The 24558-nt window shown below is 37.8% G+C and overlaps 1 protein-coding gene across 2 annotated transcripts in view; it reads left to right on the top strand.

Moving 5' to 3' along the window:
• The window catches only part of pik3c2b (phosphatidylinositol-4-phosphate 3-kinase, catalytic subunit type 2 beta), a 56708-nt gene extending 32541 nt beyond the window's left edge, over positions 1 to 24167 (top strand). The window contains exons 15-33 of one of the 2 annotated variants that reach the window (XM_016241107.1): positions 2514 to 2656; positions 10608 to 10796; positions 11647 to 11740; positions 11903 to 11997; positions 13041 to 13221; positions 14474 to 14581; positions 14683 to 14775; positions 14872 to 15001; positions 15197 to 15333; positions 15591 to 15760; positions 15959 to 16115; positions 17340 to 17449; positions 17686 to 17887; positions 17962 to 18086; positions 18581 to 18698; positions 20370 to 20466; positions 21538 to 21644; positions 21739 to 21867; positions 22677 to 24167. In XM_016241107.1, the coding sequence (XP_016096593.1) occupies positions 2514 to 2656; positions 10608 to 10796; positions 11647 to 11740; positions 11903 to 11997; positions 13041 to 13221; positions 14474 to 14581; positions 14683 to 14775; positions 14872 to 15001; positions 15197 to 15333; positions 15591 to 15760; positions 15959 to 16115; positions 17340 to 17449; positions 17686 to 17887; positions 17962 to 18086; positions 18581 to 18698; positions 20370 to 20466; positions 21538 to 21644; positions 21739 to 21867; positions 22677 to 22868 (2577 nt within the window). In that variant the 3' untranslated portion in view covers positions 22869 to 24167. The remainder of the gene's footprint in view (positions 1 to 2513; positions 2657 to 10607; positions 10797 to 11646; positions 11741 to 11902; positions 11998 to 13040; positions 13222 to 14473; positions 14582 to 14682; positions 14776 to 14871; positions 15002 to 15196; positions 15334 to 15590; positions 15761 to 15958; positions 16116 to 17339; positions 17450 to 17685; positions 17888 to 17961; positions 18087 to 18580; positions 18699 to 20369; positions 20467 to 21537; positions 21645 to 21738; positions 21868 to 22676) is intronic. The other variant, XM_016241184.1, reaches the window with a different exon arrangement.
• The last annotated feature ends 391 nt before the right edge of the window (positions 24168 to 24558 follow it).

The following is a 24558-nucleotide window of genomic DNA, read 5'->3' as shown; positions in this document are numbered from 1 at the left end:
TAAATCGCCATCAGAATCCATGAGTTTTATCACTGAGGTGGCATGTAAATTTACTTTTACAGATGTCCCCTTGAGAAACGTTTACCAACCGATTAGGGCTGTACTCAGACGATCATCACAAACACCTGAGACGTCACCCCAAATCTTGTGCACACTGAGTCACCACTTCCTCCACATGCAATAATATCCTCTCTTAACACATTCAGACGTGACATTTCACTGCCGCTCTCTGTAAACAGCCTCCCCGTTGGTATTGTTCTGAAACTGTGTGGTAAATCACGTGTGTGCAAGGTTTTCTCTTCACTCAGATGGGCCTCTGTGAAGTTCCCACCCTCCACACAGGCCAGGCCTCCTACTATACAATCCCCATTCTTCTTTCTGCCATCTCTGTGTGCCAAACCAGCCCATAGTAGTGCCAATAGGGCTCTTTTGTGCCCGAATGGCATGGCTTTGTCTAAGGGCAGTGGGCTGTGCAGTTTACACTGGGAGCGAAGCCTGGTCCTGTGCCTATTCAGTAGGTTCTGCCCCTCATTTAGGTGCTGGGGTTATTCAGTGTGAGGTGGCAGATTTCCCTCATTCAGTCCCTGCAATCTGCCCGTTAAGCCAAGATGCATCTGGGGCTAATGACACATCTGGGGCTCATTAAAACTGCCTAATGTGCGCTTGCTCCCTTTAGCTTATCTCCTTCTTATCCATTGCTGTTTTTCTCTTTCACTTTCTCTGACCCCATTTTTCACATTCTTTTCCTTTTTTTCTTTTCAATAAGTACATTTTTTGAGACTTTCATGCTGAACCAAGTCCTACTTTATCAATTAACATGTAATTCATTATTGCAAGCTACTGATGGAGTAAATGAGGATAAAACAAACTGCAGTGCATATTTGTTCATAGACTGTGTAAAGGGCAGATATTAAGGGGGGAAATTGCAATATATTAATATTGTCTGTTAAAATTATTGTTGATTTGTTAAGCGTTTGTCAATTTATGTGTTAGTTAGGTTTTTTTTGTTTTTTTTTTGGTCAAAAGACAATATATCAGAAGCCTGATATTTAAAGCTGTCATGTAACCTACCTCTGGTGCTTCTATATTGTAATAAATGACCAGTAATAGATACAAAATAAATAAATATTCAGTTTGTTGTTGTATATATTTATTTTTAGTGTTTTTAGGATGATTATTTAGATTGTTAAAAAATAATTTGTAAATTTTTATATTTATTGGGGGCCCCTAGTTGAGAACCATTTAATTAGACAAAATAGTATAAAATTTAAATATATCGGCCATAATTTGTTTATTTTTTACTCAAGCTAAAACGATATCATTGTCAGATTTTATTGCTAAGTTTGAAGCATTATGAATTTTTGAAGCATGACAAGTTTTGGAGATTTTGCTTTCCCCTCATTCTAATAGATAGGATTTGTATTTGTATGCATGTAGATTTACAGTAGTCAGGTTAGATTACTTATTAAATTTTTTACAAACATAATACACTTCTAATTCATGAGCAATTTAATGCATTGTCTGCCCCAAATAATTTTCATTGACCGAGTAGGAAATAGCTGCCCAACCAAGATGGCCGCTGATTGAACTGACTTACCTTATGGGGAAGCATTTGGTGTGAAGGTCATGAAATGGATGAGGGACTTGTGTGTTCTGCTCTGCTAATGGATGAAGTGTGATGCTGAGAGGCATATGGCAATAAAGACTGGACTGATTTCAACCTGGGCTGACAGAAGTGTGAAAACAGACCCAGATGTCCCTATCATGAGCTTTAATTTAAAGCTTTTCTTGATTTAAATTGTTTTTTTTTTGGCACTGGGTGCATGTTGTAGTTTTCGCTTGTCTTTAGCTGAATGAATGTATATTGGATCTCTGCTGTTAACATTTAGTGTTGGTGGTATTTAACTTGGCATGTTAAAGGTGAAAGCCTCAGCTGTTCATGGTGCTGTTACGGCTTTCAGCACTCGTGTTAACTGCTGCCAGCCGTGACCGTGAACCTCAGTGTTTGCTTTGGATCATAAACCTTCTAATTTCACTCTTGTGCCTCTTTGCAACCCATGAGCTAGAGTAAATTTGGCCTGTGATTAGCCATTTGTTTTCTTTATATCATTAACCCTCAGTTAAACAGAATAGATACCTATTAGGGTTGAGTGATATATTAAATATTCGTGAAATACTTGCATTGATTTTTGCTGGTGACAAAGCTAAATTTTGAATATGATCTCAATGCACTTTTTATTTGCCCATCAAGTTTCCTAAAAACTAGAATAGACTGTTTAGACCTTTTCTTGCCGAGTAAGTATGATTGTTTTTATATTGGTATATTTAAAATTTTAAAAGATTTTTCCTTGTGTTCAAATGGTGAAAAAACTATATATATATATATATGTAAAATATATACAGTAAAAGGTAATATACAGTAAAAGGTCAAATAGCATTGCCATTACATTCAGTTCAGACTTACCCTCCATTGTTAATACAGTGGCTCATTTTCAACAAAACTCTATTTTCAGGTGGACTTTCCCACTTCTTCTTTCGAAGTGCGCTTTAGCACCCCCGCTCCTGCGGAGTTCAGCCCCCAGTACGAGTTCTCCCGTCTGGACCAGCTCAGCCAGAGGCAGCTACATGATGTCTTGCACAAGAAGTCCCTTTTTTGGTGAGTTGGAAGTCTGGTAATCCTAAAGCAACTGTCTTGATCTAATTATTTGTTTTACTGTTTTAATGTTTTCAAGATCTTTCCATGAATGGGGAAAAAAAGAATTTTCCTTTCTCTGTCAACATTTAAAATGCTAAATATACCTTGTAATACTTAACATTGCATATTTCCTATTAGATTAAGACAATATTCCCTCTTTATTTCAACCAATACTGTGCCAGGTTTTTAATCCAGCTGGTTTTGAACCAGGAAACCACTATTGTGCTCATTTTAGAACAACTGTCATTAATTTCTCACCCTCATCTGGTTCCAAACCCGCAAGAGCCTTCGTTCGTCTTCAGAACACAAATGAAGATATTTGATGAAATCCAAGAGCTTTCTGACCCTGCTTAGACAGCAATACAACTGACACGTTCAAGGCCCAGAAAGGTAGTAAGGATATTGTTAAAATAGTTCATGTGACATCAGTGGTTCAACCGTAATGTTATGAAGCTACAAGAATACTTTGTGCACAAAGCCCAAGCTTCCACTGACTTACAATGACGTAACAATATTTGCTTCTCTAGTCAGTGGAAGCTTGGACTGATTCTGAAAGAAGTTTGTAGATCTTCTGACTGATCACTTGCTCAAAACCAGCAACATTTTGGTGGAAAAGAAATGGCTGAAAGCTGGTTCTCAGGTTCTTTGAGCCTGTGAGTTAAAAATCATTTACATCTTTCTTTCTCATTCTAGCTCAGTCATGGAATGCACATAGTGGGCGTTTACACTGTAAACTGATAAACAGAGAATGCAGTGGGATGATATACAGACATGAAGGTTATGAAAACTGCATCTTCTCCAAGACAAGGATTGATTAAGTGTAGCTGCCCCCTCAGATAACCAGTAAATGCAAATTCAGATTCGCAGTTGTTACGCATTATTCATATTTCAGTGACACACAGCATAATCTCTTTTCCGCTCCCAAATGAGCATGTCTGCATGGGAACAGAGGTTGAAGAAGTGATGTTGAGGTGCTGATCAGACACTTATGAGAGGATGAAGCTGGTGTCAGATCCTTCCTTGTCGCTAAGAGTTTAGACACTAGGGATGCAGCGATTAACTGGTTTCGCGATTAACCGCGCTTTAAAACGTCACGGTTAATTAATCGTAAAGGTTCTGCTAAACCGAGTGTTTCTGTTACACGGAACGTAACTGTTGCAGCTTGCGTGAAACGAAAACAAAGTTTCACTAGCGGTGCACCAGCTTAAAATGACCTGCTTATCAGAGGCACGGAGACTACTACATGCATTAGATGAACTGTGACAGAGGGACCAAACAGCGAAGCTTTATTTCCACCAGAGAAATGCCTGTCGATAGTGTGGGACCATTTTGGCTACACTAAGAATGACCGGGGTGTCATTTAAATATTGCTGTAAAAAACTGCTGCTAAAGAGCGAATACATAAGCGATAATGCACGGCTTGCTGTACATTGAATGATTTTAATGCACGACGTGAAGGCAAGAACCACCTGACGCGAAGCTATGGCTCGTTAGCTCAGCATGCTGCCCGCTTCAGATCAGAAAGAGATGAAATAGTGCGGTAAGATCACATTTATTTGAATTAATTATAACATTTAGCTACATTCATTAATTATTCGAGATTGAGAGAGAGAGCGAGCGAGAGAGAGGTGACAGTTGCCTGTGTGAATTAGCCTACCTGCGCCTGTGCGTCTCTCCAGTAGGCTATTTAATCTATTTTATTAATAAAAGTCACAGGGCAGCATTCTCAAGAAGTTTGTGTCCTCCTGAATGTTTGTACACGTGTGCAGCACGATCTCCGATCTCACAAACCAAAATAACAGACTTGATTTTCTCAGGCCACATGTAAAATCATATGAATTATTATAAAGATTATTAAAATGAATACGTATGGATGACAGTTGATTACAATATTTAAGTTTATTTCCATCATTAGAAACAGTTTCCCCTGTGGGGCAAATAAAGTTAATATGATTCGTATATTAATAATAGGCTACTTCATTAACTTTGTTATTTACTATCCCTGTTGTAGTATTATTCATAAGTAAAAACCAACAATATATTTTTTTTTCACAATGTTTCCAAAGTCTCTACCCCAGGTCCAAAAGAAATGTAAAGAATGTACAAACTGAAAACATTAAATACTTTTGTGATCTATTTCCATTTGTTATTTTCAAAAGAGAAATACTGTCATGGATGTTTACAGAGCAGAGGTCACCTTTTTTTAATTCCAATGGGAGAGATGGACTTTTGTTTGTCTTTTGTTTATTATTATTTTGTGCTGAATTGTTGGTTACTGTTATTTTCAAAAGAGAAATACTGTCATGGATGTTTACAGAGCAGAGGTCACCTTTTTTTAATTCCAATGGGAGAGATGGACTTTTGTTTGTCTTTTGTTTATTATTATTTTGTGCTGAATTGTTGGTTACTGTTATTTTCAAAAGCCAGCAATAAATAACACTTTAATATCTAAAGAGTGTTCATGTGTTCACATATGAATAAATGCATAATAATCGTCAGAATCGTAAAACCGGGATTATTCCTCAGACAATAATCGTACCAACAACATCTAATCGTTGCATCCCTGTTAGACACCCAGCATTACCCACTTCCTTTTGTCTTCTGTCTTACTCTGTTTTCCCATCCCATCCCTCCTTTCAAGTGACAGTGGGAGGAATAGCGGCATTCATGCGGAGTTGGAAATGTTGGAATGTGAGACTGGTAGTCTGATGGGAGGGGGAGGAAAACTAGAAATTAGTACATGGACACACTGTTTTAACATTGCACAAATTATATATTTACAATGAGCATATTCTGTACAGTCATGGCCAAAAGTTTTGGCAGTGACATAAATTTAGCTTGTTGCAAAGTTTTCTGCTTAAGCTGTTGTGGTGTTCATTCACATTGTTTCTAGATTGTGTAGAGTGATCAGATGCATTTTAAATAATTGCTAAAAGCTTCATTGGCCAAAAAAAAGAACTTTTCACAAAAAAACAAATTTCACTACTTTTTTGATCCTGACACAAAATGACCAGCTAACATTAATTGACTAATCATATCAGTAGCACATGTAAAAGTGTGAATGAGTACTAGTCAGGTTAGGCAGGTTGGTGAGAGCATCTGCAGGTCAGTGAGGCCAAGACTTTTGGACAGCGGCCTGGTGTCAAGAAGGGCAGCAAAGAAGCCACTTCTCTCCAAGAAAACAGTCAAGGACAGACTGAAATTCTGCAGGAAGTACAAGGATTGGACCCCAGAAGACTGTTGTTTTCTCTGATGAAGCTCCCTTCCGACTGTTTGGGACATCTGGAAAATCGATTATTCGGAGAAGAAAAGGTGAACGCTACCATGAGTCCTGTGACGTGCCAACAGTGAAGCATCCTGAGACCATCCATGTGTGGGGTTACTTTGCAGCCAAGGGAGTGGGCTCGCATAATTCTGCCCAGAAACACTGCCATGAATAAAGAATGGTATCAAAACATCCTGCAAGAGCGACTTCTTCCAACGGTCCATGAGCAATTTGGTGGTGATCCGTGCATTTTCCAGCATGGTGGAGCACTATGTCACAAACCAAGAGTGATAAAGAAGTGGCTCGAAGATCATTACATTTTAAATTTTTGATCTGTGGCCAGGCAACTGCGCAGATCTCAATCCCATAGAGAACCTGTGGTCAGTCCTCAAAAGGCGAGTGGACAAGCAGAAGCCCACAAATTGTGATCAACTCTGAGAACTAATAAGGCAAGAATGGATCGCCATCAGTCAGGATTTGGCCCAGAAGCTAATATACAGCATGCCAGAGCGAATGGCAGAGGTTATGAAGAACAAGGGTCAACACTGTAAATATTGACTCATTATATATTTTTTGCCAATAAAAGCCTTTAAAACTTATGATATGCTTATCATTGTTTTTCAGTATACCATAGAAACATGTGGAAAAATAATCTACAAATACTGAAGCAGCAAACTTTGCAAAACACAAAATTTATGTCACTGCCAAAACTTTTGGCCACGGCGGTTTTATTGAAAAGTAGAAAAAAAAATGAATACTTTCCCTGCAAAAAATGTCTTATCTTACTTAGAATTTTTGTCTTGTCTTGTTTGAAAATATCTAAAGCTTCTTAAATCAAGATACTTGATAACTAGATAAGCCAAGTGACTTAAGATATTTAGTCTTGTTTCCAGGGGGAAAAAATTAAAGTAAGTGCATTTTGCTTAAAACAAGTAAAATTATCTGCAAGTGGGGTAAGTAAAATATTCTTAAAACAAGAGTATTTTACTTACTCCACTGGCAGATATTTTTACTTGTTTTAAGCAAAATGCACTTAATTTAAATTTTTCCCCCTGGAAACAAGACAATATCTTAAGTCACTTGGCTTATCTAGTAAAAGTATCTTGATTTAAGAATTTCTAGATATTTTGACTAGAAACAAGACAAAAATACTAAGTAAGATAAGCTATTTTTTTGCAGTGTTTATGCATCAATCAAAAATAACATAAAAAATGTATACATAAAAAATATTTATAATGTTCCAAAAAATATTTTTCAAATAAAGTAAATGCTGTTTGTTTTTTCCGACTTTCTATTTATCAAAAAATAAACCTAAATCAATCAATAGTGGTTTTCTCAGAAATATCAAGCAGCACGACTGCTTTCAGCAATGATAATAATGGCAAATAATGTTTTAACTGTATTTTTGATTACATAAATGCAGCCTTGGTGAAAGTAAGACTGCTTTTTAAAAAAAATTATCGTATAGAATTTTATAGTATAATGTTTAATATCTATTATTATGATGCTATTATATTACATTAAATGGAATATATAATTATTATCTGTATGTGAAAATCATTTCCTTATTGTGCTTTTATGGGTCAGGTCTTTGTTTATTTTATTCCCTATGTTTGAATATGAGGACATTTCTGGTGCTCAGCAGGGCTTGGTGCTCTACAGTACTCTCTTTGTTACAGTCAACTTTAGACAGCTGATGTGGATATCTTCCCCAGCTGCCTCTGTTCCTCTTCTTTCTCTTTCAGCTGTTTTTCCACTCTGCCTCTGGTGCTCAGAGCCTGTGGAGCTCTGAAACACTTGCTGCACTGTAAAATCTGCAGCCACACCAGCCTGGAAATATTCAGTCATAAATTGTCTCCAGCTCTCGGATCAAAGGTTGAGCATTTGAGCTAGGTGTGAACTGTCTGATCTGGCTTTTGTCAGCAGAGAGTTAATGTTTCTTCTCTTTGGTTGTAAATATATAAACCATGGTGGGCGTTTAAAGGCAGTTTATCGATTCTAGAAACATTTGTTCCTATTATGGTTGCTCATTTTCATTTTTTAAAAATGTTTTATATATATATATATATATTAGAAAGTGTTACTGACAAAGTATACCTCATTGTGTAGCTTTTTTTGAGGGGTGATCTGATTTAAGATTGTCATCTTGTGAACAATAAAATGGGCAAAAAGAAAATAAAAATCCAACAAATTTACACTACCATTGTAGAATTTGGGTTTTAAATTTGTTTTTTGAAAAATCTTTTTTGAATATTTCATTGAATGCAGTAAATGGTGATATTGTGAGATATTACTATTGAAAATAACTGATTTAGAATTAGATATATGATCTATTTTATTTCTGACCCCCAAACCCTAGCAGCTACCCAGAAAACCTTAGAAATTGCATGGTAACATGCTATAAAAACACCCACAACACCCTTAAGTTGGAAAGTTTATCTATCCACCCAAAAGTTTGTACAAATCTAGACATCTCTGTTTTTTGTTCCAGCAAGAACACTTATTAAATTTAGTATTAGATCAAGCCCATTAAGTTGTCCTTTTCTATAGCGATTGATTCGCAGATGGGCCTCTGGGTTGCCTTGGGCAACTGCAGCCAGAAATCAATACTCCTCCAGCCTCCTGTGAATCATGGGATATGTAGTCATCTAATGACAGTAGTGTTTGCATGTTGCCGTGAAGAATGTGGGTGTGACCGTAGGAGGCTTTCAGAACCCTTCCCCCAGTATATTGAGCTGTTTGACACTGTATGATTACGGCCCAGCAGGAGCAGAGGTAATTTGATCCAGGGGTCCTGCCCTACGGCTGTCATCCCTAGAGGGAGAGGCCACTCCCCAACATCAGTTCATAAGCCCACAGAAAAACACAGTAGCTAAACAGTGGAGCTAATAATGTGTGTCTGCTTTAATAAATGACGTCCGACCACATGCTAGGATGAAGGACGCAAACACACCATGAAGTGTTTTTAAGCAGGGATGGTGTGTGTACAGACTATAGCTAGCTGTTGTCGGTCCTCTGTTTTCAAATGTTATTCATGAAAGTTCAGTAGTTTAACTTGGCCTTCTGTAGTGTTTACCTCTGGACTCTGTGGGTTTGGTGCATCAGTGTAGAAGAAAACATGCAGCATAAATTACCTAGAGATTGAGTGTGGTTATTTTCCATCCTTTACTGCAGTGAGAGCCCACGCACGGACACCTTCCTGGACACGTTATGCTGTCTTAATTGCTGTATCAGTGTCTTAATTTTGTCAAGATAGAAAGATTACTTTCTTTATCGGATTGAGTAATCGTGTTTTTGGACTATGATGTCATGTAGATGACAGATCGCAAACCATGGCTGCTTGTCTGGAAACAACATTAAAGACTTTTATGTTTGCTGTATGCTTGAGCTGTCATGAAAAATGTCTGTAGATATGTATTCGTTTCCATGAAACTGACCATCAGACCGATGGATTGGAAAAACAATATAAAAAATAATATATTTAATGAAGAATAATAATAATATTAATAATACATTTCTTTATTTGACAAGTTGATGTTTATTGTTTGTGCCGAAATGGAGTAAAAACAAACTTGTACAGCTCTTTTAAAATACATTTTAGATACATTTTGCATTTATTATATATAAAAAGTAAAAAAGTGACTTGAAAGTGACGTGACGTGGTCAAGTATGGTGACTATGCATATAGTGCTATGCATTTAACCCATCCAAAGTGCACACACACAGCAGTGAACACACACACACCGTGAACACACACCCAGAGCAGTGGGCAGCCATTTATGCTGCGGTGCCCAGGGAGCAGTTGGGGGTTCGATGCCTTGCTCAAGGGCACCTCAGTCATGGTATTGAAGGTGGAACAGAGCACTATACATTCACTCCCCCCACCTACAATTCCTGCCAGTACGAGACTCGAACCCGCAACCTTTGGGTTACGACTCAGACTCTCTGACCATTAGGCCACAATTTCCCATGGGAAGAGTGCACATTATATTGTCATAATATAATGTGTTACGCATGTCAAATGATGGCACTTGGCACGTACAATATGTTGTAAAATAAAGCAAAATAAATATTTAAAATAAAAATAAATATTTTATATCTATATAATAAAGTACTGTATATATAAAACATACTTAAAATGTTTTTTTTTTTAATTAATTATTTTAAATAAACAATTTAGTTTGTGCCAACATGAAATAAAAACAACAAAACTTGTACAGCTCATTTTGCAATTTTGTATTTATTGTGCATCTCAAAATATAACCCGTTGCACATGCAATAAGTTGCAAAATAAAGAAAACTATTTAAAATAAATTATTTTATCTAAAACAAATATATTTAAAACACTTTTATTATTTTTGATTATTACATTATTTTCAATAAATTATTATAATAAACAATTTGTTTAAATATTTATTGTCCATGTTGCATGCTCGTGCAAGTGCCATAATTTATTGACATAAGATGTAATGAAGACATTTTTATATATTTGTATGTAGAAATGTACATAAAATACATATACAATGTCTTTATTTTTTCTTTATATAACTGATTTATTATTTAAATATTTGTTTTAGAAGTTTGAGAGTGCTGTACGCATTTGTTTACTCTTACTTGCTAACTTTTATTGTTGATCCATTCATCTAGGTTGACTCCAGAGGACCGGCGTCTTTTGTGGGAGAAGCGTTATTTCTGCCACGTGGAAGCCAGTCGTCTGCCGCTGGTCCTGGCCAGCGCGCCCAGCTGGGAGTGGGCATGTCTGCCTGACATCTATGCCCTGCTCCGCCAGTGGGGATGCATGAACCACCTGGACACCCTAGGCCTGCTGAATGCCACGTGAGTGTTATAGTAACCATGGCAGCAGCTTGCTTCATTGTTTAGCTGGAAGCTAAGCAGAGCTTGCCTGTCCTTCTGCGGTTGGCAGTCCGGCTGATTTGAGTAGACCATGAAGAATTGACCTTTAGATTTGTCCAGAAGAGCACATGTGGAGCGCAGATATCCAATGGCTACTCTCAACATTTACTGACATGGTTTTAAAGCTTTGTTGGTGTTAAAAATCAAATCAGCTCAACCAAGAACCACCAGGGTGGTCTACTAGCTCTAACAAGGTTGACCAAGATAGGGTAGTCCACCAAAATCTTAAAATTCTGTCTTTTACATCCCCTTATGTCATTCCAGACCTGACTTTATCTTTCTGTGGAACATAAGAGGTTATTTTGATGATTGTTGTTAACTAAACCGTTTCGGTTCCCATTGACTTCCATTGTATTTTTTGCTGATACAATGAAAGGCAATGGGAATCGAAACTGTTACCAACATTATTCCAAATATCATCTTTTAGGTTTAGCAGAAGAAAGTCAGTCATACACAATTAGAACAACATTAGGGTGAGTAAATGACAGAGTTTTCAGTGAACCTGTCCCCTTGACTTCGACCTAACCGGCTGGTAGCACAACCGATCAACCACCTAAACCAGCTTGAACTGGATAATGACCATAAATGACCAACACAAAACCATGTAAATCCATCAACCGTTTTGAAGAGTCCCAGATATTTCTCATATAAATTTTCTAAATGCATTTTATAGTGCCCACAAGCCAAAACAGCACCATAAAAGTACATTTACGTTAAAAAAAAAAAAAAAAGAAATGTCCATTTTGATTTCATGGTGACTTTAATGTCCCAGGTTTCCAGATCAGGAGTGCAGACGGACCGCGGTACAGTGGATGGACTCCATCTCTGATCCTGAGCTTTTGGATTTCCTTCCTCAGTTAGTGCAGGTAACAAAGGCATTGTATCTCACTTCCTTTCATGCTCTTACTCTATTCCATACTTTTCCCATTGACCTTGATCTATATCCTATCTTATTTACCTCCCATCCTTTTTGTTCTCCCACCAACCCCATCCAACAAACTGCTCTCTAACACTTTCTCTTTGTTCAGGCGCTGAAGTACGAGTGTTATCTGGACAGCCACCTGGTGCGTTTTCTGCTGAGGAGGGCCATCGGGGATGTGCGCATTGCTCACTACCTCTTCTGGTGTGTCCTCTACCCTCTGATTATACTTAAAAACTCAGTGCCCTTATATAGAGCACATATACTGATAAATCAGGTCATGCTGGTTTGTGCACTCACATTCAAGATTTGTCTATATAAACTGATGAGATTTGATTCCTTATATAGTAATGAGATTAACCTGTCCGCACCATGAATGCTGGATCATTTTTATACACATTAAAGTCATGCACATGTAGATTCACATACTGACTGATTGAGTGTCTATGAAATCAGCTTACAGCTCCACCTGCTGTATAGATGAGGTCATTTTTAAGAGAAAAATAAATAGACAACAGTTTTATTCAGAGGTGTGTCTAACTGATTTATTTAAAAATGTATCACCTGAATGTATTTTATAATTTTTGTCTAGTGTACATCTGAAATGACTTTTATAACACTTGTTAATTGTATACCTTGTATAATTTATTCAGAGATCGCCATGAAAATAGCATTGATGCTGGCATGGCGTTAAAAAGTGAATAAATAAATAAATTAAGAGAAAAATACATTATTTTATTAAGAATAATTATTATTAAAAATGACATTAGGATTTTGCATGGTGACTTTATTCAGAAAAATTAAGCTAATATTTCCCTACAAATAAAATACACATTCTCTTATTACTGTAACATTATGAAGATGTATATATTCATTTTTCAAATTTTTTAAAGTATGTATGCATCATGGTAGCATATGTTGTACTGCCTTATAATTAAAAATTATTGCTTTTAATACATTTATATTAAATTTAAATTTAAACGTCTTACTAAGAAAGGAAAACATACTGTAAAGTAATGAGAATCATCATTGAAAAATGAGAAAGGTAATAGTAGATGCATTCCAGGCGGGTGTGGCTCCGTTATAAGAAATGGGTGCTTAATTGCTTGAAAAATGTCACAATGTGAAACATTCTAAAGCTTCCTAATAGCAGATTACATGTTCCCTATGCGAAATAAGCAATCTCACTGTAAATCTGATAAAAGTCATAGGACTTAGTCAATGTTCGTTTGTCTGTCTCTTTGTAGGTTGCTGAAAGATACTCTTCAGGACTCTCAGTTTAGCGTGAGGTATCAGTATCTGTTGGCGGCTCTTCTCTGCTGTTCTGGTCGTGGTTTGAGGGATGAGTTTGATGGGCAATGCTGGTTGGTCAACATTCTGGCTAAAGTGGCCCAGCGAGTTAGAGACTCTTCGCCTTCATCCAGACAGGTCAGCTTCACAATTCCTCATTTACACCTGCATTGTTATTTTAGTATTATTTATTTACTATTATAGTATTTTTTAAGATCTTGCATTAGCTGTGATTTTTTTTTTCAGTTTTCTTTTTCATTTTAGTTTAAATGTCATTGTATGTGCTTTTGCCTTTTTTCTTTTAGAATTCGGGTTCAGATTAAAACTTTTAGTTTTAATTTTAGTACTTATTTAATTGAGTAAGCTGTCATAGAAACATTTATAATTATGTAATGTGTTTCACAATCACATACTGTACGTCATTGTCCGAGGAATGAAAAACAGGTAACATTGATACCAAGAAACAACCATTTGGAATAGATTAAACCAAAGATACATACATACACCTGAATATCAGTGTTTTATGGCTTTAACTAATACAAATAACGAGTGGTAACTCAGCTAATCTAATAGGGGAACGTACAAACAACACATGCAATATACCAGATACAATTATAACTGATTAATTATAGTCTAAAATAAAGAAATGTCTTTATGTGTGTGTGTGTGTGTGTTAGTTTGGGTGTGTGTGTGTGTTGGTTTGGCCATTTACAGCTCTTTTGGAATGTGTTTGAAATCAGATTGGGGGATGCTAGTGGGGGGCTGGTTCAAATCTTCTTGGCGGCGAAGAACCATCTGGCAATTTAAAACCCCTATACGAACGTAAAGTCTCTGACCAGAACTGTAATTTATATGCAAATGTCAAAAGGCTAAAAGGGGTCTCTTAAGCCATAAACAGTCCAACGCTCATGCATGATCCTACGCAGACGCTACAATTAAAACATTTTTTTAATTAATTGAAATACTTTTAGATTTGTTTAGTTAACAATAGCAACAGTTATCTATTTCAGAAGGTCCAATCAAGTGAACATTGCAAAAATTGTAGGACTTCATCATAAGGCCTCCCCTTAATATCCGATCACAGGAAACGTCTTTTTAAATGAATGTGGTATTAAAGAGTAAAAGATGTCTCATGTGATCATGTGACTACATTTAAATAGAGCCTTGGGGGTTTTCTGAAGAGGAGAATTACCTACAAACATAATTAGCTAAAAAGAGCTGGCTTCTAAATTTCTCATTTGGTTGATGGCTGTAATGCTCCTACTATTTTTAGCTTGAAAGAACAGGTCTGTGCCAAAGACTGATTGTTGATCCCTAAGGCGCATTTTAATGTTCTCCAGACAGCCTGGTCAACGCAATAACCGTGGTTTGTCTTTTGTCTGGTGTTCAGGCTATTCTCCGGGAGGGGCTGGAGGAGGTCAAACAGTTCTTCTCTGTGAACAGCACCTGTCGACTTCCCCTGAACCCGGGCCTGCTAGTCAAGGGCATCAACATACAGGTACAGGTTGTGTCTTTCTATATCAAGCATGTGGAGGTCATTGTATTGTTCTTGTTGACACATCAGAAACAAAATGTATCTCTCATTCTGTCTTCATGTAGTCTTGCTCCTACTTCAACTCTAATGCAGTGCCCCTCAAGCTCTCGTTCCAGAACCAGGATCCTTTAGGAGACAACATCAACGTCATCTTTAAGGTACCGCCTTCTCATGTTTTTGTACATTATGGATCATTGGTTCTGCATTGAAACAGTTTTTCAGATGTTTTCTTGGTCGTGGGTTTTCTCACTCAGTCTGGAGATGACCTGCGGCAGGACATGCTGACGCTCCAGATAATTCGGATCATGAATAAGATCTGGATCCAAGAGGGACTTGATATGAGGATGGTGATCTTCCGCTGCTTCTCTACTGGACGAGGCAGAGGTAAATGCCCATCCTCCAAATGTTAACTACAGTATTTTCCATTCTAAAATTCATTTTAGGGTCATTTCCTACTTTATATGTATATACCCCACTATATAGACAATATCTAGACTGAGATTTAATTGTACACAATGTGTACTTTTTCTAAGGATGTGAATGGAAGTCATTTTATAAAACTTCTTTGCCCTTGTCTAGGCATGGTAGAGATGATTCCCAATGCAGAAACCCTGAGGAAGATCCAAGTTGAGCATGGAGTGACTGGCTCCTTCAAAGACCGGCCTTTGGCAGATTGGCTGCAGAAACACAACCCCACTGAGGACGAATATGAAAAGGTACAGCTGTGCTCTGTAGTAGCATCACACTACATTTGCATTTGCTAAACCACTATGTATGTGCAAACTCACGTCATGGTCTTTTGCCATGACGTGAAAATGATCCATGCCTGCTTAAGTTGCATTGGATTGCATCATGTTTATTTTGCATGTCCTAATGATATGGAAATTAGTTTTCACATTTGGTGATTTATAGCTTTGCTGACTAAAAGAGGTTAGTTCTAAACTAATTCTGTTGATTTGTTGTTTTTTCACAGGCGGTGGAAAACTTCATCTATTCGTGCGCTGGTTGTTGTGTGGCCACATACATTCTAGGAATCTGCGACCGCCACAATGACAACATCATGTTGAAGAGCAGCGGACACATGTTCCACATTGACTTCGGCAAGTTCCTAGGGCACGCACAGATGTTTGGCAACATCAAACGGTAGGAGCACAAAAAGAACATGAAAAAGAATTCCTCTGCCCCAGATTTTGATCACTGCAACAGTTTTTGTCTCAGAACAATGTAGACAACCTGCAAAAACCTGTTTCATATTACTTCTCTACAAAGGAACAGAAGAATGTTTTTGAGCTAAACCAGATCTGGGGTGTTAAGACAGATTTTAATCTTTTGTTTTTATAGGGACCGGGCTCCTTTTGTGTTTACGTCTGACATGGCATATGTCATCAATGGAGGTGACAAGCCATCCAGCCGTTTCCATGACTTTGTAGACTTGTGTTGTGAGGCCTACAATCTGATTAGGAAACATGCACATTTATTTCTCAATCTGCTTGGCCTGGTGAGTTCACAGATAACACCAGATACTTTTCTTAGTTTGTACTTTTAGGATGTATCCACAGAGTTGAGGTAAAAGGGGTCATATGACGTTGCTAAAAAATAACATTATTTTGTGTATTTGGTGTAATGAAATATGTTTATGCTGTTTAAGGTAAAAAAAAAAAACACATTATTTTCCACACACTGTACATTATTGTTTCTCCTCTATGCCCTGACTTTCTGAAACGTGTAGATTTTTACAAAGCTCATCATTTTGAAAAGCGAGGTGTGCTTTGATTGGCCAGCTATCCAGTGTGTTGTGATTGGCCGAATACCTCGAGCGTGTGACTGAAATGTTATGCCCCTTATCATATTGTGATGCCGTTTCCCGGAGCGACGAGACAAAAACATTAAAACCCATTATAAACGAGGCATTTGTTGCATCCAGTGGGGACATAATTACTGATTATAATGACTTATACTGTCTTTTTACGCGTTGTGTTGCATCGCGCCGCGTAAGCATAAAACCATATCTGCATTTGTAATCAGAGAAATGACAAACAAGAAGCGCTACTCTACACTGCTCAAAACTCGCGTTTGAATCATCAGTGGCAAATCCTTTAAATATGAAAACGTACTTACAGTCTGTGAGTCAGCATTATTTGTCAGAACACCGGCATTGTAGGCTATACTCTCCCAGGAAACAGTCCTCGTCCTCCGTAAAATGCATTGCTCACATCTGAATATTTGGGTTGAACTGTTCTGGAACAGTGTTGTAAATGCAACTTAACCACTGATTTCTAGTTTTGTCCTTTTTTGGAAGGCCAAACAAAGTAGTTTCGCTTTCATAACGAAACGCACATCGTCTCCATGACATGGCGGCAACAATACTACAGCGAGAATCAAAGTTACGCCGCCTTTCTTTGCGTGAACATTTGGGCGGCGTTATGCAAATCTTCCCACATCGTGACGTAGACATGTGGGGGCGTGTTTAAACGAAGCTTTTTATAAACTTTTATAAAGAATATCTCTTTGGGTTTGAGACTTTAGTCTTTGCAACCTTAGGGATCTTATCGATTCACGAACAGCTTGTAACACTCCAAAGAGAAAGGAAAACTTGAAGTAAGAACTTTAAGTAAGGTTCTCTGGCTTGCTTTATTGTTTGCCTATTATTTGAATGCTTATTTGAATTGCATTGTGTCCTTCTGCTCTGACATTGTAACCTTGTGTGTGTATGTGTGTGCAGATGCTCTCCAGTGGGATACCAGAGTTGTCTGATGTGGATGATCTGAAATATGTTTATGATGCTCTGAGACCACATGAATCAGAAGCAGATGCCACTATGCACTTCACCAGGTGAGAACTTGGAGACTTTGTCCCATTTGCTCTTGATGTCTGTCGTTTTAGAGTGTTAGAACTCAGAAACCATAGAGTGTTGCCTTTGGTGCCAGTAAGCAAGCACCTAACAAAACAGCAGGAACACCTTTGCAACCAATCAGAACATCCTAGCAATTATAGCTGTCAACAGTTATTATTGTCCTTCAAATCCATCTGTCTTTTGGCCGTCATCTTAATCTGATCCCCTGTTCTAGGCTCATCGAGTCCAGTCTTGGCAGTGTGGCTACTAAGCTCAACTTCTTCATCCATAACCTGGCCCAAATGAAGTTTGCATCCTCTGAGGAGCGTCCCGTTCTGTCATTTGCTCCACGCGTCTACACTCTAAAGAGTGATGGCGTAATTCGCAGCCTGTTTGTTTGCAGACACATCAAAACCTATACTCCAAGCAAAGGCTATGTAAGTCTGCTGCATTTTAGCCCAAATCCATTTATATGCATCTCAGTGTTGATGTATTTTTTCCTTTCATGCAGTCTTATGTTGTGAAAGTGGAGCGGGAAGTTCAACAGGGGTCAACTTTAGTCCAAAGGACCTTTGAGGAATTCCATGAACTTCACAGTAAACTGCAGCTCATTTTCCCTTCCTCAAAACTACCCAGGTACAGTGTGGAAACCTGACAGAATTGTGAATTATATCAAATCAAAAGCTCACTAGCTTTAGCTCCGCGGCTAGCATTTACTCACCCTCAAGTTGTTCCAAATCTGTATGAGTTTCTTTGTTCTGTTGAACACAAAAAAATATATTTTGAAGGATGTGGATAACCAAACAGTTGCTGTTCCCCATTGATTTTTTTTTTTTTTTTTTTTTTTTTTAAACCTCCTAACTGTAGTGAAAACTACTGCAGGTTTCTGTTATCAGTGGATATATTTAGTCTAAAGATGTTGAACTATAGTCTATAAAGCTGTTCATTGTACATTTCTTCCCAGTACTGTTTGTATCAATGTATTGAGCAATGGTAATATTCAGCCAGCCAGTTATTGCAAAATAACCCCCTTCAGGGTCATGTAGTACTGGCTGAGTGGCAATACATAAGCCACGTGTAGCAGTGCTCTTCATTTAATTACTTACGCTCTTAATGTAATGTTCCAACAGCTTCCCCAGCCGCTTTGTGATTGGCCGGTCTCGAGGCGAGGCCCTGGCAGACAGGAGAAAAGAGGAGCTAAATGGATATGTTTGGCACTTGATCCATGTTGCTCCAGAGGTGGCACAGGTAACATTTGACCCCCGCTTACGTCATTGGTCTTAATATATAATTCTTGCTCTCATAATCCATGTACATTAAAGGGGTCATATGATGCGATTTCCATTTTTCCTTTCTCTTTGGAGTGTTACAAGCTCTTGGTGCATAAAGAAGATCTGTAAAGTTGCAAAGACTAAAGTCTCTAATCCAAAGAGATATTCTTTATAAAAGTTAAGAGTCAGCCACACCTACCTAAAACGGCTTGTTCTAACACGCCACCACATACCTACGTCACTATCTGGGAAGATTTGCATAACGCCGCCCAAATGTTCACGCAAAGAAAGAAGACGTAACTTTTATTCTCGCTGTAGTATTGTTGTTCCTGCTGCCATGTCGTGAAGGCGCTGTGTGCTTCGTTGTGAAAGCGAAACTACTTTGTTTGGCCTTCCAAAAGAGGACGATATCGCTTCGTCATGCCTAGAGCTGATCCGTGCTGGTCGCTGAGGAAATACTTAAACTTTGCGCTGTCGATCGCCGGATCGGCTTTCACCGTGGACGAAGCGGAATGCAGGCATCACAGTATGGTAAGGGACGTAACATTTCCGTCACACGCTTGAGGAATTCGGCCAATCACAATGCACTGGATAGCTAGCTAATCACAGCACACCTCGCGTTTTCAGACCGATGAGCTTTGTAAAAATCGACGCGTTTCAGAAAGGCAGGGCATAGAGGAGAAACAATAATGTACAGTATGGGGAAAATAATGTGTTTTTTGAACCTTGAACTGCATAAACACATTTCATTACACCAAATAATGTTCTTTTTAGCAGCATCATATGACCCCTTTAAGGTTCAAACGTTTGGGGTTGGTATGATTGACAAAACGTATTTCATGTTCACTAAGCATTTATTTGATAAAAATACAGTACTACAAACTCTAATCTTAAATAACTTTATTTTAAAATGTAGTTTATTCACGTGATGGCAAAGCTGAAGTTTCAGCAGCCATTACTTCAGTCTTCAGTGTTACATGATCCTTCTTAAATCATTCTAATATGCTGATTCGCTGCTTAAGAAACATTTTTTTATTATTATCTCTGTTGAAAACAGTTGTGCTGCATAATATGATTTGATGAATGGAAAGTTTAAAAACAACCACATTTATTTGAAATTGTTTTTGTTTTGTTTTTTGTAACATGTTTTAACTTTTAAATTTGTTTAATCCTTGAAGAATAAAAGTATTACTTTCTTATATTTCTTATCCCAAGCTTTACAACAGTAGTGCAATTGAAAATAAAAGTTAAACTTTATATTGTGAAGTGCAAGCTTTCATTCACTGACCACATCACCATCCTTTTCTTTTCTGAATAATTATAATAGTCAATAGAATGTGTACAGCTTGCAGTAATTAATGCGAGTTGTTCCAGTTTGACTGGCATGCTTCTTGGAAATTGTCCATGTTCTGTGAAAACAGACACATGTCGTCTGTAAACAGTCCACCCACAGGCCTATATCAGTATTTAGGCAGAACTGGCACTACCAGCTGCCAAACGGTGAACACTTTCACTTTCTCTGCTCTGTGCTGTACATGTTAAGAATGCGACCAGATTGCATGGCATCCATACTATTACTGTGACTGTACACCTGCTTATTTTAGTACCTGTTTATGAGGTAACGTAACATAACCCTCTTCTTTTTCAGTGTGATCTGATCTACACCTTCTTTCACCCTCTACCAAGAGATGAACGGGCAGGAAGTGTGGGAACTGTTGTTAATGCTCTCCATAATAAACCAGCAGGTATGCTTATTTTCCTTATTTGTCTTATACACACCCACATACACTTGTTATGAATCATTCACCTTACACATGCTTACATATGTGATGGATTCAAAGGTCATGCAGTTCAGCCTGTCATCACGGCAAATCAGCATGAGTTAGTGTAAAGAAATTGTTTATGGGCCAATCAGCTGCAGTCCATGTGACCATGTCTGTGACTAAGTGATACACCCAGTACTTGGTCAGGGTTTTATCTTTAACTACGAGTGCCATGTGCATGCAATCACACAACATAAGCCTAATGCACTGACATATGAGTTTGTGCAGGAGTTTTATAACTGGGGTCCAAGAAAAATAGTGTAAAAATGATATTACAAATTAATTCTGTTTTCTACATATTGGTCAGAAATTATGAGATGAATGTATTTAATTCTATTGACAGCACTAGTTTTATATTTGCACTTTAGATAAAGTTGTGCTGCACTGAAAAATAATACTTAGAAAAAGAAAATGCTAGTAAATTTCACAAATAAATGGCAAGTAACGCACTGAATTAAATGTCATATGTCAGTATGTCAAACAAGTGAATATTTTCCAGATATTATTTTAATCTGTATTCTTTTGGGTACAATACATTTTTAATTTTATAAACAGCATGCTGTCTTTAAAATGTCAGTGTTTTCTCACATAGTATAAATGGGTGTATATATATATATATATATGTAAATATACTGTATAGCTGCCTTTATAATTTAGGAATGTAGTCCCTCGCAAGTGGATCATCTTACTTGGTCTATGGCATCAAACATTTTGTAAACGCATCCATAGTTCACTCCCTGAGTTTATCACAACTAGTTACATATTAAATGTCATAATGAGTAAAAGCTGCTTTGTGGCAGCTGTTGCGGTCACGTTATCTGATTTGTGATAAAGGTCTCTGTTCAACAGGTTCATGTTCTGTCAGTCTTAGCTCTGGAAATCCAATTACTTTATTTACCTGACTCACCTTTAGTGTACCTTGCAATTCAGATACACACACACACACACACACACACACACTTATCCACACTAAATCCAGTTCCTCTTCTCCAGATGTGTCCTGGGCTCCTGTGCCCGGTACAGTAGCAGGTGAAGTGAAGCTCTCGATTCTGTACAAGAGTGACAAGCTTTTCATTATGGTGATGCACATAAGAGGTTTGGTGAGTGTTTGACGTTACTAATATGCATATGCTTATAATGCACGTAAAAAAGGTTGCGTTGGCACTCACCAATGTGTTATGGACGTTTCTTCAGCAACCCTTGCAGGACGGAACAGATCCTGATCCATACGTCAAATTGTACCTCCTCCCAGACCCGCAGAAAACTAGCAAGAGGAAGACCAAGGCAGCCCGGCGAACATGCAACCCCACTTATAATGAGATGGTGAGAAAACACCACTTTTAGATGGTACTAGTTTTTTAACAGTTGGGCTCCGAAAGTAAAAATCTTTTCTTCATAAGGAATTGTTTTTTTTTTGTGATTTATTTATTAATTTTTATTTGTTTGTCATTTGCAATGCTTCATGGGATTGTAGTTCTATCCCTCAGAGCCATTAAAGGATTAGTTCACTTCCAGATTAAAAATGTCATCAGAGATGTTCATGTCTTTCTTTCTTTCGTCCAAAAGAAATTAAAGTTTTTGAGGAAAACATTACAGATTTTTCTCTATACATTGGACTTCAGTGGTAGCCAATGGGTTGAAGGTCCAAATTGCAGTTTCAGTGCTGCAGATTGTTTTACCTTTTTTTTTTTGTAAAGAGTGTTTGACTTTCTTTGCACGTTCGCTTTGTTAACACTGGGTCAGTGCTTTCGCCTGCATCACGCGTAACCTTTCTGATGTAACTACATAATGCGTGAGATCGAGCTAGTGCAAGACGAGCATTTGTGGTTAAAAAGTGTATAAATGTTACTTTTTTTTTTTTTTTAGAAAATTAGTTTCTTAGCTGGGATCGTGATCAGCCCTTTGAAGCTGCATTGAAACTGCAATTTGGACCTTCAACCCATTGGCCTCCATTGAAGTCCAATCCAAGTCCTGGAATGTTTTCCTCAAAAATCTTAATTTCTTTTCGACTGAAGAAAGACACTCTAACAAAGGCTTTAAAAATTCCTATGGGGGAAAAAGCAGGCAGGCATGTTGCACATTATTTTAATGATGATTCTTAACTGACATCACTTCGACTTTTCTTTTGGCAGCTGGTGTATGATAAGATTCCACGTGGTGATTTGCAGCAGAGAACCATTCACCTGCGGGTACTGAGCGAGGGTGCATTCTGGGAGAACACCCTGCTGGGAGAAACCATCATCCAACTGAAGGACCTCACCCCGGGCCATCGCTGGGTTGGCTGGCACCAGCTTGGCACTAGAGGCTCTGACATAAACCGCTAGGACTTGTGTGGAAGTGAAGGATTCTACTTGTGTCCTTCAGTGTGCATGTGTTTGTGTCTGTCTTTGCTTATGGGTCGGGAGTTGGAGATGCCCAGCTGCTCAGAAGGCTGTTTCCCCCAGTGGGGGTTTGTGTTTGCTGATTCTCCTACCCAGGAGACGTGTGGACTCGGTGATGGAGTGTCATCACTTGATACTGTTCTGGTGGGGTACCGTGCACCACGTGAACCAGATTCTGAATTTATAAAAACTTTCTTGGTGGACAAAAACCATTTGGTGACACAAGGACTGGTATAAAGTAATATTTAAAGAATAAATGACTTCCATGTGCCATATTTTTGGGGGGATTTCTGGAAAATCGCTGTCCATGAAACTACTAAGTCCCATTTTGTCTTCTTGAGAATGCTAATGGAAATTTAAGTTATTTTCTTTTTAAGATGTTTCTCTATTGCGGCTCAATTTTGAGCTATGTTGTGTCTTGTGACATTAGTTATGTCTCTTTGTATCAAATTTTGCAGAGATTTACCTAGTAGTAGCGAGGGCCGCTTTTGTACTGTAAAGTTAGGTAATTTCACATTGGCTGTGGCATTTACCTGATCATGAAAAAGGGATGAACACTTGAGTCTTTGGCTTGAAATTGTGGAATTAACTTGCTCCATATAATCACTGCAGGAAATGACAAACAGAACCAAGTGAATGTAGATTTTTGATTATGTAAAATAGGTGGGTGCATAAAAACAAAACCATGAACAGTATATTGAACAAGAGAGACAACCCTTGAGGAATATGAATTTCTTTGCATAAGCCTCTAAGATTTGTTTCTTTCCAAAATGATGGCACACAATGTTATATGCAGGAAAGGCTTTTGAAGGGACTTGACTTCAGGGTCAGTGATTTTGCCTTGTTGAAATATAAACATAACTCACAAGGAAATTTCTGTTTGAAAATAGTTGATTTGCATGCTGTGAAATTTGCTACTGGATAAATATTGCATTTTTGCATTTGTTTGTCAAGTATATTGACCTCACATTTTTCCAAGTTTTATTGGTTACCTTTTTTTTAAAGGGGGAAAGAAATTAAAGCTTTAGACCGTAGTTCTGTCAGTATTTCCATTCCTCATTGGTATGTAAAACTGCATGTAAGTTAAATGCTAAACATACCACAGTAGCTTGTTTTTTCAATTTGTGCTTAAAGATTTTGCATTCCGATTTGCATTACTTTGCACTGATTTTGAGAAGAACAACCTTATAGTTCACAGAAAGGGTCCAATTTAACCATGTGGCATTGATGTTTGTGTATATAAAAAAAAAAAGGAAAACTATGAAGAAAACTGAACCTTTCCATTCTTAACTGAATTTAGATCTTTAAATCAATAACCTACAAGTTGAAAGTGCAACCCCTGTATGTCGAGGTGCTCTAACAATCCAGTAGCCTTATGATTATCCAGGTCAAAGCAGTCCCTGTTCTGTAGCTTTTTCTAACCAGACAAACCAGCTCCATTTCAGATATGAAGTACATTTTCTAAAATAGTGATCTTTCTTTCAAATGACGAATGGTTGTGTGTGTTGTATGGCAGTACTGTGTGATGTTTAACCATGGGAAATGATAGTATGATTGCATGCCAACCCATAACGGAAAGCTGTGTGTTTCAGAAAAGCTATCTTTTTGTTGTGTATGTGCCAACAAAGAGTTT

The sequence above is a fragment of the Sinocyclocheilus grahami genome, unplaced genomic scaffold (assembly GCF_001515645.1).
Source record: "Sinocyclocheilus grahami isolate Dianchi unplaced genomic scaffold, SAMN03320097.WGS_v1.1 scaffold3.1, whole genome shotgun sequence".
Taxonomy (NCBI): Eukaryota; Metazoa; Chordata; class Actinopteri; order Cypriniformes; family Cyprinidae; genus Sinocyclocheilus; species Sinocyclocheilus grahami.
The sequence above is the reverse complement of the archived record's forward strand: the minus strand, read 5'-3'. Positions and strand labels throughout refer to the sequence as shown.